Below are 14,040 nucleotides of genomic sequence, written 5' to 3'. Positions count from 1 at the left end.
AGCTCGCACCTGGATGGCCACGGAGACATTTCCCTCCTCCTCCTGGACGAAGATGTTGTAGGAGCCGCTGACCACAGGACTGTTATCATTGACGTCTAGCACGTGGATCTGTAGCGTGGTCGAGGACGACAGGTTCCCGCCATCCGTGGCCTGCAGCGTGAGGTAGTACACGGCCTGCTTCTCCCGGTCCAGCAGCTCGCGGTCTCTCACTGTCACCCGCCCCGAGTCTGGATCCACTGCAAAGATGTCCGCCCTGCGGCCAGATGGAGCGAAAAAAGATACAGGATGCCCACTTCAATTTGAATTTCAGATAAACAATGAAAAGTATTTTAGGACGTCCCGTGGAATATTTGCAACCTACTTATACAACCAAAAAAAATGAATAATTTATTTATCTGAAATTGAAATGTAACTGGGTACCCTATATTTTATCTGGCTCCTCTAGCCCCACTGTGAGGCAGAGAGGCGAACCTGGGTCCCCCTTACCACCTGCCCCGCTCCCATCAGAGACGTTACCCATTCCCTGGAAGCAGGCTGTAGGTGACGTGGCCCCCCTCTCCTGTGTCGGGATCGGAGGCCTGTGAGGCAGAGAGACAGGTAATGGGACACTGAGTGGAAGCCATGCCCTCGCTGCCGACCATGCAGTTGATGAGGACAGGGCAGGCTTGCTTCCTGAGCCGAAGGGAGAAGCCCCTGACGCACTCAGACTGACATGCTCACCCTTGCACACTCACATGTACATGCACACTTGCTGGGATCCGATGACCCCAGATGACGCAGAGACTCTGGCAGGGACAGCCCCAAGCCTGCCCATTTCCACGTCTCTCCCACCCCATTCCAGCCCTGTCCCCTGTCACTCACGTGGATGCTGTCGGTGACCACAGAGCCGACAGCACTGTGCTCGAAGACGCTGAGGTTGTACATGCTGAGGGGGAACGTGGGCCTGTGGTCATTGGTGTCTCGAAGGTGGATGGTCACTGAGGCGACAGAGGCGCTCCCGCTGACAGAGTCAGTGGCTGTGACCTAAGCACAGAGGCAGAGGCGGAGGCATGGGGATGGGAGCGCCCCATGGCTGGCCCCCCCTGGGCCGCCAAGCACCGCTCACCTGCACCAGCATCACTGACTGCCTCTCGTAGTCCACCAGCGACGGTTCCCTCACCAGCACCTGCACATCCACTGAGCCCGCTGCCCGCTGCGGGGAGACGCTGAAGGCTTCAGCATCTGGGCCCCCCAAGGTCAGCAGGAAGGTGCCGTTGTTGCCCTGTAGAGGTGGGCTGTAAGTAGGGACCCCAGTCCTGCAGTGTACCCACCTGCGTCTTTCTCCCAGTCCCTGGCCACAGGCCCCAGGAGGGTGGACTGGTCATTCCTGTAGACGTGGGCTCATCAGAAGACTTCCCTGAGGCACTGTGGGCCCCAGCCTGGGCTGCAGAGCCTGGACAAATACCGCTCACTCCCTTTGAGTCTTCCATACCAGCCACCCTCCACCATGCACTCCAACCCCAAACACCATCGGTGCCCAACATCGGCCCATTACACACAAGCCCCTTCTACTCTATAGCCTCTCCACTTAATGCCGACCATAAACCCCACACACCACCCAACCACCACCACCACCCAAAATCATCCTCCACTCAACATTTTGTATCAACTCATTGTCACTACCACTGTTGTTATTTAGCGTTCAGTACTACCCAAATCATCCACCGCTTAGTACCAACCTCTCTCAAGAATACCTTCCAATTTGACACCCATTTAGAAGCATCTGTGTTCAACACCTCCCACATCCCCCAATATCCAATACCAGCTCCCCTCAACTTCACCATCTACCCGTCACTACCCTCTACACAACACCTCTACAAAGTGACATTCCACCCAACCTTACCCAGCGTCCTGCCTTTCTACTCCCCACCACTGAGCTCCACCCTGAACACAAGACCTCCCACCAGCTCAGCATCACTCAGCAGTTCCAGTGTCGCTCAGACTCTGCTCATCACCACCGCCTGTGGTCGGCACCGCTGTCGCTCCCTGCGGCACTGTGTATGCACCACGGTCGGCGCTCTGCTGGCTACTCTCCACCTCCCCTCCCCAGCGACCCCCCATCACCACTTCCGCCCACCCTGCCTATGGTCTGGATGCACCTGCCTTGTCTGGGTCATAGACCACCATGGCGAGGTCCTCAATGGGAATGCGCGTGGAGGCGTGCTCATCCACGTAGCCAGTGAAGTTGGCTTGAGTCTCATCGGGAGTAAAGGGGCAGTCTTGGAGGCTGCAGTTGTAAAACTCAGGTACGTGGTCATTGACGTCTGTCACTCTCAGCGTGACCCATATGCTCGCCTTGGCCTCCTGCCCGTGGATGTTGGGGTGCATCTCGGTGGCCTGAGAGCAGAGTTGAAGCCAGAAGGCAGAGGTCAGAGAACCAGCATCCCAAAAGAGCTGAGATCAAAGATCAAAGTGGGGGTGCAGAGAGTGGGGGTGCAGAGAGTGGGGGTGCAGAGAGTGGGGGTGCAAAGGGGGCAGTGGCCCCCTCACTCACCGTGACCTGCACTTGCACTTCCTCATCCTCCTCCAGCAGTTGCTCTCTGTCGAGGGGACTGTTGACTGTGATCACCCCATCTTGCTTGCCAATATCAAACCATCCAGGCCTTGTGGAATCTGGGAAGAGGCAGCAAGAGCAGCTCCTTCCAGTGGCTCTGATGGAGCCCCCACCCCTCCCCTTGCCCAGCGCCAGCCTGGGGACACCCCGTTCTCACTGGAGATGCTGTAGATCACAGGGTCATTGATGCCTCTGTCACCATCCATGGCCTCCACCTTCAGCACCGAGGTTCCCTGCAGGGAGGCACAGTCGGGAGCCAGGCCCTGTCCCTACCTCTCAGCTCCCCCCAGGCCCTCCCCCAGGTGCCCAGCATACCTGGGGTGCATCCTCAGCCACAGAAGCTGAGTAAAACTCCCGAACAAACTGGGGGTCCAGGTCTGGCTTGTCGATTACAGAGATGGACACGAAGACAGATGAGGAGCACTGGAAGACGGTGCGATTGTCGTACAGGCCGCCCGAGTCCTGCAGGGAGACGGGTCTCTGTGACTCTGGGCCTCGGGTCCCCATGCCCCCACCCCCCTGCAGCGCCCCCACTCACACAGGCCTTCAGCTCCAGCTGGTAGAAGGAGCTCTTGCTGTTGTAGTTGAGGCTGCCATTGAGGATGATGGAACCATTGGGAAGGATCCTGAAGAGGTACTCACTGCCCTCCGTGGCAGGAATGACCTGAGGCACAGCACAGTCAGGCCAGGCTGCCCCAGGATGGCTCTGCCCCCAGGACCTGCTCTCAGAGACCTGGGGTCGAATCCTGGCTCTGCTCTTGACCTCACCAGGTCACATAACCTCTCTGATACTCAGTTTCTGCCTCTGAGAAGTGGGCGAGATACTGCCTCAGCACTCTGGGTGAGAGGGTGGGGAGAAGGGTTCGGTCTTCAGCAGGTACCCTTCTTAGGCGACTGACCAAATGGGGCCAGAGGGGGCCAGAGGGCGGTGTGGGGACCAGAGCTGGGCCATGGCAGAGCTCCTGGTCTGCAAGGTGCCTGCAGGTTGTGTGGGAGATGCTGCCCCCTGGTGGCCACAAGGAGCGGCAGCGCCCACACTCCCACGTGGACCATACACACTCACATTTTCTATGGAGTATACCACCGCTCCCGAGGAGCCTGTGTCTTTGTCCGTGGCCAGCACAGATAACACCACGGAGCCCACCGGCAGGGTCTGTAACAAAAGAAAGTGAAAGTGAAGTCTCTCAGTCGTGTCCGACTCTTTGCGACCCTGTGGACTGAGGCCACCAGGCTCCTCTGTCCATGGGATTCTCCAGGCAAGAATACTGGAGCGGGTTGACATTTCCTTCTCCAAGGGAGCTTCCCGACGCAGGGATTGAACTTAGGTCTCCCACATTGTAGGCAGATGCTTTAACCTCTGAGCCACCAGGGAAGCCCCTCTATAACAAAAGGTTTCATCAACTCTGAGTTCCAATCCATTTTCTTTCTTTTTTTTTTTTTTTTCCAATCCATTTTCTTCATGCCCAAGCACATGCTCCAACCTGGAGTTCCAGGGCCCACAGCCCTACCACGGGGAGAGTGACAGACCTTCCAGAACCTGAATCCCTGTGTTTGTTCCACAGGTGCCCACTTTTCTTCCCCTGGGCTGGGCCTCTGGGGGCATCTGGACATCGGCAGGAAGCAGTTACCCCATCTCCTCTCTCCGATGCAGCCCCCTCACCACATGAACTAGCTTCTGATTTGCTGAGCCCCTCAGGGCCAGTATAAATGATCATTCCAGAACTCAGGTTTTGCCACTCCCCTGCTTAAACTTCCCTGTGGGTTCTCTGTAGCCTCCAGCCCAGGTTGCAGACAGAACTCTTCAGAGCTGAAAGTTTCTTTTGGATGCCTTTGCCCCAGGACCTGTCCACACACTCACTAATTCCACAAGGGGGCCAGAGAGATCTCTGAAAATCCTGAACCAGACCACATCACTCTCATGCTCAAAATCCACCAGTGGTTCCCCCATTCCACTCAGAATATAGTCCAGACTGCCTCCATGGACCTCTGGGGTCAGGCCCACCTCTCTGACCTCACCTGTTCCTCACACTCCACCCTCCTTGCACAGCTGCTTTCTTGCTATGCCTACAACTCTCCAGGCTGATTCACACCTCAGAGCAGTTGCTATTCCCTGCCTGGAAAATCCTTTTCCTGAAGCAGCCCAGGCAGGCTCCTTGACATTTAGTTCTGCTCAGATGTCACCCACCCAGAGAAGACTTTCCTGACTGGCTCAACCTGTAAGCAGCCCATTATGCTCTTCACTGAGCACAATACCCTCTGAAATAATCCTATCTGTTTAATGTTTTGTTCATTAGTATCTGTGATCTTCACTACAATGTGAGCTACTGAGGGTGGCAACCAAGTCTATCATCTCCAGATATCTTCAGCACCAAGGACAGTGCCAGACACATAGTAGGCATACGATCAGAGCGTGTTGAAGGTCTGTCTGGGCCTCACCAGCCTCTTGTCTGGCCTGGGGGGTAGGGCACACCCCTCAGGTCTTTGAATCCGTGTAGTAATGAAGACTCAGGAGTGGTGTGTTTCCTGCTTGTGGACCACTGAAGAACCTCCTCCCTGCCCAAGCAGTTCAAGGCAAGCTGTCACCCTTGCTGAAGGGGAAGGCCCACGATGCCAGCTTTGACAACTGGAGCATGCCGCACCCCTCAGCTGATGGACATGCATGCATGCTAGGTCGCTTCAGTCATGTCCGACTCTGTGACCCCATGGACTGTAGCCCAACAGGCTCCTCTGTCCACAGGATTTTCCAAGCCAGAATACTAGAGTGGGTTACCATTTCCTTCTCCAGGGGATCTTCCCGACCCAGGGATCAACCCTGGGTCTCTTATATCTCCTGCATTGCAGGTGGATTCTTTACCACTAGAGCCACCTGGGAAGCCCAGCAAACAATGCTGGCATGTGCACGTGACCCACAATGGGTCAGTGAGAGTCAGCCCTGGGGTGTGGGTTGGGACCACTGAGAAAGAGACAGTCTGTGTTGCAATTCAAAGCCAGTGGGATGTGAGCCTGGAGCTGCTGGGGGCACTTTCATCATCACGAGAGAGAACTTCTCCCCCAGGCCCAGGATGAAGGCAACAAGAGTCACAGAGGTGCAAGGTGGAAAGAAGTCTCTTCTTGATGACTGGCTTGAGTGCCTAGATCCAGCCATATTTGAAGCCAGATAGACCATTCACATGTCCAGACACATGAGAAAATCAATTTCTTCCTCTCCACCTGGGATGATCATAACTTAATGAACTCCAATCTGGTGTGATGGATTGAAAAATGTTGCTTGTAACTATTGTACATGGGGTCACACGCAACCCCCTTAATTTGGTTCCTGCAGCTGCCCTTTCTAGGAGGCACTCTTCCCAGTCCTGGATGACCTGCTGACTGTCTCTGGTCCTTTCCACTCTGAGCAGATTTGTGGGATGTCTGCTTTCTATACACCCACCCTGGTAGGGCAGATGTTACCTCGCTGACGTTGGTGGAGAAGCTTATGCTCTGGAAAACAGGCGCATTGTCGTTTCTGTCCTCTACGATCACCTGCATTTCCCTCTGCACCTGCAAGTGAGAAGCAAGCCCAGGTGAGCCAGAAAGCGTGGGAGTTTGAGAAAACAAATTCAGGAGTGCCTGGACAGGAATGCAAGTTGGCATAGCGTCTCAGGAGAACAATCAGGCAGTGTCTGGGTTGATTCTTTATTTGATACCATTTCAAATGCCAGAAAAGTTGCAAGTACAGAACAAAGAACTCCTGATACTCTTCATGCAGATTTACCCCTTATTTAGTTTCTCTCTCTCTTCCCACATGTTTGCTGAACCACTGGAGAGTACATTAGGTCATTTAAGAAATCTAAGACATAGCAGTCTTATCACAAGAATCTTCCTTTTAGCTTTGTTAGCCACAAAATAAAGCTGTGAACAATGTAAGTGTTGAGACCAACTAAGCACCATGGTAGGTCCCCACACTGGGCCATAGACACACAGGAAATGGAAGACTTGTGTGCAGATTCAGAAAGGCTCCAAAGCTGATTGTTGAGTGGACAAGTCAGTGCAAGACCATAAAGGCAGCAGGATTCCATTCGGGTTTAAGAAAATACACCGAAAACTACAATCTTTCTGCTATGGATGCGTATATGTATGCCAGTGCTTAGCAAGGGATGAAAAACACAGTGATGGTGGATACTTTAGATGGGAGTGGGTTGGGAAGTATTACAGAGAGAAAGTGTCTGTCTTACACAGAGAAAGTAATTATGAATATCCAAGTCATCTTTTAATGCATAGGTTTTAAGGAACAGGTCATAAAGAGAAAACACCCAACTTTCACAGACACAGACATAGCTGTATAAGCGTGTTATTGAGAAACATGAACACCGAGACCAGCCCGTTAGTCAAAGGAGTTGAAGATGATGATCTCAGTGGAGAGAAGGTAGGGAGTTATTTGGCGTCTGTTTTCTTATTAATACATGCATTAATATGAATTAATAATGCAATTCATGATAACAGTAGATATGCAAATATACAAACAGTATATCTATAAGCAGTAGATATGCAAAATAGATACACCATAAATATACATACACATATGCATATAATTAAAACAAATTAGTAGTAAATACTAAAATCTTGGTAATACTATATGATGAAAAAGGGACAAGTATAATTTTGATAAAAATAAGCATTCAATCTGTTTTTTGTTAACCGAGGCTCGCTCTGCTTGTCTGAGGTCGGGACACCACTAGCCGCGGACCCTCAGGCCCCTGTCCTCTGACCCTGGGACCATCACCCTTCCCTCCCCCTGCTGACTCACTCGGTTGTTGTAGCTGTCGCTCACGGAGATGGTGATGGCGAACCAGTAGAGTGTCTGCAGTGGGCAGAGAGACAGGCACGAAGGTGAGCCCTGTTTGGGTATCCACCAGGGCCCTGCCCACCACCCTGCCCCTCAGAAGGCCTTCCCAAGCTGTTTTCCTTTACCTCATAGTCCAGAAGGCTGGCCAGCTTCACTTCCCCAGTATTTGAAGTGACACTGAAGAAGTAGGCATGGGAGCCACTAATCCCATATTCCAGCTCGTCATTTTCTTGGTCCCGAGCTACCAACCAGAAGGCCTCGGCACCTGCAGATGGGACAGGGAATGCCCAGGGTCCACGGCCACCTAGCTTGATGCTGGCCTGTCCAAGCTGCCCATGAGGCTCGCAGGTGCATTTAACTTCTTTTAAAATTAGGAGGGCCAAGACATCAGCGGATGTCTACCAATGGATGAGTGGATAAAGAAGATGAGGTATACGTGTGTGTGTGTGAATATTCTGTACATTTTGTACAAAATGGAATATTTTCAGCCATGAAAAAAAGAATGAAGTCTTGCCATTTGCAACATGGATGGACCTGAAGAGGGCATTCAACTAAGGGAAAAAAGTCAGAGAAAGACAGATATTGTATGATGATCTCACACACACGTGGGATCTGAAACCAGAAATCCAAGTTCATTGATTCAGAGAGCAGACTGGTGGTTCCCAGACGTGGGGTGAGGAGACTGAGCAATGGGTGAAGAGGGTCAAAAGGTACGAATTTTCAGTTATAAAATAAATAAATCCTGGGGATACGATGTACAGCATGGCGACTATAATTAATAATACTGTATTTGGTATTCGAAAGTCGCTGAGAGAGGAGGTCTTAAAAGTTCTCACAGCAAGGGAAAAATATTCTGTAACTATGTGTGGTAACAGATATTAGCTAGACTTATTGAGGTAATTATTTTGAAATATACACAAATATACCAGTATGTTGTACATCTGAAGCTAATATCACATTGTATATCAATTATATCTTGTTCCTTTTAATTATGGAAGAGGCCCACAAAGGCAAAAATGCTAGAACGGTGACGTGATGGTGGGGTCAGCCTGAAGCCTGAGTGTCCCAGAGAACCAGCTTGCTCCTTCTTGCCCACAATGGCCCTTCAGGAACAGTCTGGGCAGCACACCTGGAGCCTGCTCTTTGATCAGTCTTGCCTCTTCCAGAAACTCCTTGGAAACCTCGGTCTCTCCCCACCCAGCCCCCCTCCTCCAGGAAGACCATCGGGCTAGGAAAATGTTGGTGTCTACGTTGCGTTTCCTCTGCTGTGAGACACCCTGTCAAGTTGGCATGCTGGGATGAGGGTGGGGAGTCATTCTGTGTTAAGTGACTGTCTCAAATATAAGATACATCCTGACTCAGAAATGCCAAGGTGTAAACTGATATGGCTCTTATACTCAAGGAAATATGGGAGGTGAGTGGGTGGGTATAAATTTTTCTCTGTACACGTGTCCCTGGTCACAGAAAGATGGATCAGGGAGAAAATGCTTTTCTAAAAGTCTGCCTGAGAAAAGTCAAATGTAACAAATAATAAGAGCTATGAAATAAAAGACATATATTAGGTCTCTGTCACTAAACTCGAATTTGATATTTAAAATACAATGTATTTTTTAAAGTCTGGGAAAAAAAAGAGTCTGCTTGACAGAACTAAACTATTAACCAGTGTTAGTGTCAGGAAAACAGGTCTTATGCAGGATGGAGAGTGACGAGAAGGGGAGAGAGGGGGTTGAGGTGTAGGTGTTCCTGGTGGTTGAAGTGAAAGTGGCTCAGTCATGTCCAGCTCTTTGAAACCCCATGGACAGTAGCCCATCAGGTTCCTCTGTCCATGGGGATTCTCCAGGCAAGAATACTGGGGTGGGTTGCCATGCCCTCCTCCAGGGAATCTTCCCAACACAGGGGTCGAACCCAGGTCTCCCACATTGCAGGCAGATTCTTTACCATCTGAGCCACCAGGGAGTGTACTTCCCTGTACATTTACATATACTATACTTCAAAATAAAAGGTCTAAATAACATTTTTTTAAAACCTGACTGAAAATGCTTTCTCATCCCTAGAGAGCCATGGAATTCATCTCAGAAAGGAAAAAATTGCCCCTTGGTTTAAGAAAGCCCAGAGAGGGGGCCCCAGGGTTACAGAAGAAAAGACCCTTGGGACTTCCCTGGTGGTAACAGTGGATAAGAATCTGCCTGCCAACAGGGGACACGGATGTGATCCTTGGTCCGGGAAGAGTCCACACTCCACGGAGCAACTAAGCTTGTAAGCCACAACTATTGGGCCAGCCTGCTGTAACTACTGCAGCCTGTGTGCCCAGAGCTTGCGCTCCGCAGCAAGAGAAGCCCCACGGGGGAAGCCCGAGCACCACAATGAGGAGTAGCCCCCTCTTGCCGCAACTAGAGAAAGCCTGCATGCAGCGACAAAGACCCAGCACAACCAAAACATATAAATAAGTAAACTATATATTTTAAAAAGACCCTCATTTGGTCTGGCTGAGATCCTACTTGATTTTAAAGGGTTACCCAGGAGAGTGGAGATCATGAGGGCATTTGGATTACATGTATTTGTGACATTTGTTTGGAAGTGTGTGTGTGTGTGTGTGTGTGTGTGTGTTTATCCATGCAAGGAGATCCAACCAGCCCATTCTGAAGGAGATCAGCCCTGGGATTTCTTTGGAAGGAATGATGCTAAAGCTGAAACTCCAGTACTTTGGCCACCTCATGCAAAGAGTTGACTCACTGGAAAAGACTCTGATGCTGGGAGGGATTGGGGGCAGGAGGAGAAGGGGATGACAGAGGATGAAATGGCTGGATAGCATCGCTGACTCGATGGACATGAATCTGAGTGAACTCTGGGAGTTGGTGATGAACAGGGAGGCCTGGCATGCTGCGATTGATGAGGTTGCAAAGAGTCGGACACGACTGAGCGACTGAACTGAACTGAAACAGCTATGAAAACGTGTGTAAAATACCATTTACACGTATATACTACTTCTCTGTTGCATTCATAGATATCGAATAGTTTAACCTCAGCCCAGTCCTCCAGGGAGGATTGTGCCATCTCAGGATTTAGTGAGACTATCACCTCCCTCATCTTGGCCTCTAAATCTTTATCAATATAACCCTTATGCTGTCCTGACAGCCACATGCATATGGATGTAGCCCTTGTGGCTGCGAAGCCCATCGCCCACCCTTTCTTCATGTACCCAGACCTGGGCTTCTGGACCCCAAGGCAGACTCTGGATTTCAGCTTTCTTGATGCCACCTCTTGTGTCATCTGGTAGCTTTGGATATCTGACATTGCAACAAGGACTAAATTGTTCCCCAGTATTCACACCCCCTTTTTCTCTCAGACAAATAGAACCCCAGAGTTTGAGCTGGGCACATGGGTAACTGAAATAACAAAAGCCCTCATTTCTCCAGTCGCCTTTCAGCTAGGGCATGAAGCTAAGTTCTGGCCAATGAGATGTGGGCAGAAACAACGTGTATGAAATCTGGAGGCCTGTCCTTGGGAGAAAGAAGTGAGCCTTCCTGGCCCTTTCCTCCCCCAACTTCTCACAGGAATAGGGTGTGGCACTAGCCATCTGGGACCCTGTGGATGAAGTCCACGCCACAGGGGAGGCAGAACCTAGAAATGGAAGGAGGGTCCCTGACACCCAAAGCAGAGACCAAGAACCAGCTTGACTGAACAGACCCTCCAGCAGCCCTGAACTCACTGCTCTGGGAGACTATGTAAGAGAACAGTAAACCTTGGCCTTGTTTACACTTCTATTATTTGGGGTCTGTTATGAGCAGCTAGGGCTTCCCTGGTGGCTCAGACAGTAAAGAATCTGCCTGCAGTGCAGGAGACCTGGGTTCCATCCCTGTATTGGGAGGGTCCCCTGGAGAAGGGAATGGCTACCCACTCCAGTATTCTCGCCTGGTGAATTCCATGGACAGAGGAGCCTGGGGGTCTGCAGTCCATGGATCACAAAGAGTCATACACGACTGAGCGACTAACACTTTCTGCGCAGCTGACCCTATATCCCAGTGAATGCAGCCATCTATCCTTTCAGCTTCTTCAACCCCCATCCTGCCTGCTGGGAATTTGGCATCCAGTCCTGGTGGCTTCATCCAAAACAATGCTTTGTGAACGTCATTCACTCCTCTGCACTGCCAAGATCTTTACTACCAACCGTGTCTCATTATTTATGACCCCGCTTTTAACTGACTTACTATTTTATGCAAATACATTTATTTTAGAAGCGAACTTTAGATTGTTACTGTACATGGAAAACCTGTCTCACTTGCCACAGATGGAAGATAACTACAAAGACAACAAAAACAAAGCAAAAGTGTCGACTTCTGATGAGATGTGTCCGTGAAAGGCGCTGAGCCTCAAGTCTGCTCTCTGTCTGTTTAAGAAAAAAAAAAAAAAAAAAAAAGCAAGGGATGGAGGAAGATGAGCAAGTGAGAGAGATAGAAGAAGAAGAATGGTACCAAATGGGTACTTTCTCCCTAGGGAAATCAGAAAGCCTGAAAGAGATGGGAAGCAGGAGGGGTGTTCTCTTGGGATGGGTCTTAATTATTTGATGCTGTGTGAGGGTCTTTGACCAAAGAGCTGAAAAGAAGAAACTTCTGGAACAAACTCCCTTCGGGCCATCTTTGCCGCATGAGGTGCTGTGGAGCTGCAGGGATGGGGAGCAAGCCCACAGGGGACCCCGGGCCCTCTTATGGGTAAGGGTTTGGCACGATCTGGGCACAGGAACTCGTACTCACCGACTGGCAGGTCTTCGGGCAGGCTCACTGTCGACATGTTGGCTGCGAACATTGGGGCCGTATTGGCTGCCACTGCAGGGACAAGGGATGCGGGGACATTGGGACACCTCTGGAAAGACTGAACCCCATCTACCCCCATGGGAGCCTGTCCCAGTCCCAGCAGCCAGCCTTCAGCCCAGCTCACCAGTCTGGGGCTGTTTTCCTCCCCAGGCCTCCCCACGGCAGCCAAGCATAGAGCTGGGCCGTAGGAACTAGGTTTTTGCTGATGGAGCAGCAGCCCGCCCTTCTAGAGGGTTCTGCTGAGGGCCCCTGGTTAGTGCTGATGGGAGAGAGGAGGTACCTACCAGACACCACAAGGGCAGGAAGCAAGAGGCAGGACAGCCACGGCCACCCCATCATGTCTGGAGGGACCTGTGGGAAGAGACGCCAGGAAAGGGCTCCGGAACCCAGGCCTCCCTCGTCTGGTGGAGCCTTGTCTGTGGGTCCAGCCCTGGCCCACCCACCACCATCACTCAAGGTTCTCCCCCAGGCCCCTATCAAATTCTGCCCATTTGCCAGATGTGCCCCGGGAGGGGGAGGGGGGTGGCATGAGAGGGAGGGCAGGGTAGCTGGGCCTGGTCTAGAGCTTCAGCCTGAGACTGAGCCTGAACTTGACCCCAGAGTTCAGGGTCCACTGTGTAGCAGGCCTGGCCCCAGGCAGACTGGATGCACAATCTTATTCCTGCAACGACAAAGTGACTGCTAAAGAACCAAGTCTAGAGAGGAGGGGGCTTGCCTGAGGCCCCACAGAGTCAGCGTCAAGACCCTGCTCTGAACACAGGTGGACTTCAGAATCCATTCCCTCAACCACTGCGCTGCCCTGCCTATTTGAAGTGTCCAAGCTAATAGTGTCCTTCAAAATCAGGGGCCTAGAGAGGGACTGCGGCTTGTCCAGGACCATCCAGAGACTCGACGGGTGGGCGGGGGCCTTTGCTCTACTTGCTGACACAATACATGGCGGCCTTGGCATCCTTTCTCAAAGTGTGCTCCACGGAACCCCAGCCCTGGAAGATGCCTGTAGCAGAGAGGTCCCTGGTCAAGTCAGTATGGGAAGGACTCTGTGCTCCTCTTGCTGACTGAGAGCTGGGCAGGGACCTTTGGAAGACCCTGCCTGGCCCAGTCTTCTTGGTTGTCTTACGTTGCAAGCTGTCCTTCATCCAGGAAGAGGGGGACTTGGATTCACTATCATCAAGAGATGCCTGAAGTGCCAAGGTTCTTTCATCCCCAAAGATGATGGGCACCAAAGCCAAGGGAGAGCAAGACAGTTCCACAGACGCTCCTTGCTCTCTGTCAAGAAAGTGTGTGCCTGCATCTGTGTAATTATTCCATAAAACAGGAGGTTGTACTGTATAGCCTTTTGTGCCTTTTGAATTGTGTGCTAAGTGAATACGTGAACTTTTCCAAAGATAAATTGAAGCTGTAAAGTGCGCAAAACTGTGGCTGATTCATGCTGATGTTTGGTAGAAATCAATGCAATACTGTAAAGCAATTATCCTTCAGTTAAGGATAAATGCGTGCATGTTTGCTAAGTCCCTTCAGTCCTGTCTGACTCTTTGTGACCCCGTGGACTGGGGCCTGCCAGTCTCCTCTGTCCGTGGGGATTCTCCAGGCAAGAATACTGGAGTGGGTTGTCGTGCCCTCCTCCAGGGGATCTTCCCGACCCAGGGGTCAAACCCACATCTCTTGCATCTCCTGCTTTGTCAGGAGGGTTCTTTACCATTAGGGCCACCTGGGAAGCCCTAAAAATTAATAAATAAATAAAAATAAAAGTACCCCAAAGCACACGGTCATTGTCAGGCACCCTAACTGGGTCCCAGGCAGCTCCCTGTCCT

At 51.3% G+C, this 14,040-nt stretch overlaps 1 protein-coding gene across 3 annotated transcripts in view; it reads right to left on the bottom strand.

Annotated features, from left to right (window-relative positions):
- Positions 1-14,040, bottom strand: part of CDHR2 (cadherin related family member 2) — a 45,849-nt gene that overhangs the window by 18,221 nt on the left and 13,588 nt on the right. For all 3 annotated transcript variants that reach the window (XM_042250344.1, XM_042250345.2, XM_004008702.5), the window contains 15 exons: positions 12,514-12,580; positions 12,170-12,241; positions 7,544-7,683; positions 7,380-7,433; positions 6,044-6,133; positions 3,657-3,746; positions 3,132-3,257; positions 2,909-3,055; positions 2,751-2,826; positions 2,534-2,652; positions 2,143-2,376; positions 1,106-1,261; positions 862-1,023; positions 517-578; positions 10-253 (listed from right to left, as the gene is read on the bottom strand). In XM_042250344.1, the coding sequence (XP_042106278.1) occupies positions 10-253; positions 517-578; positions 862-1,023; positions 1,106-1,261; positions 2,143-2,376; positions 2,534-2,652; positions 2,751-2,826; positions 2,909-3,055; positions 3,132-3,257; positions 3,657-3,746; positions 6,044-6,133; positions 7,380-7,433; positions 7,544-7,683; positions 12,170-12,241; positions 12,514-12,568 (1,827 nt within the window). In that variant the 5' untranslated portion in view covers positions 12,569-12,580. The remainder of the gene's footprint in view (positions 1-9; positions 254-516; positions 579-861; positions 1,024-1,105; positions 1,262-2,142; positions 2,377-2,533; positions 2,653-2,750; positions 2,827-2,908; positions 3,056-3,131; positions 3,258-3,656; positions 3,747-6,043; positions 6,134-7,379; positions 7,434-7,543; positions 7,684-12,169; positions 12,242-12,513; positions 12,581-14,040) is intronic.

The sequence above is a fragment of the Ovis aries genome, chromosome 5 (genome assembly GCF_016772045.2).
Source record: "Ovis aries strain OAR_USU_Benz2616 breed Rambouillet chromosome 5, ARS-UI_Ramb_v3.0, whole genome shotgun sequence".
Taxonomy (NCBI): domain Eukaryota; kingdom Metazoa; phylum Chordata; class Mammalia; order Artiodactyla; family Bovidae; genus Ovis; species Ovis aries.
The sequence above is the reverse complement of the archived record's forward strand: the minus strand, read 5'-3'. Positions and strand labels throughout refer to the sequence as shown.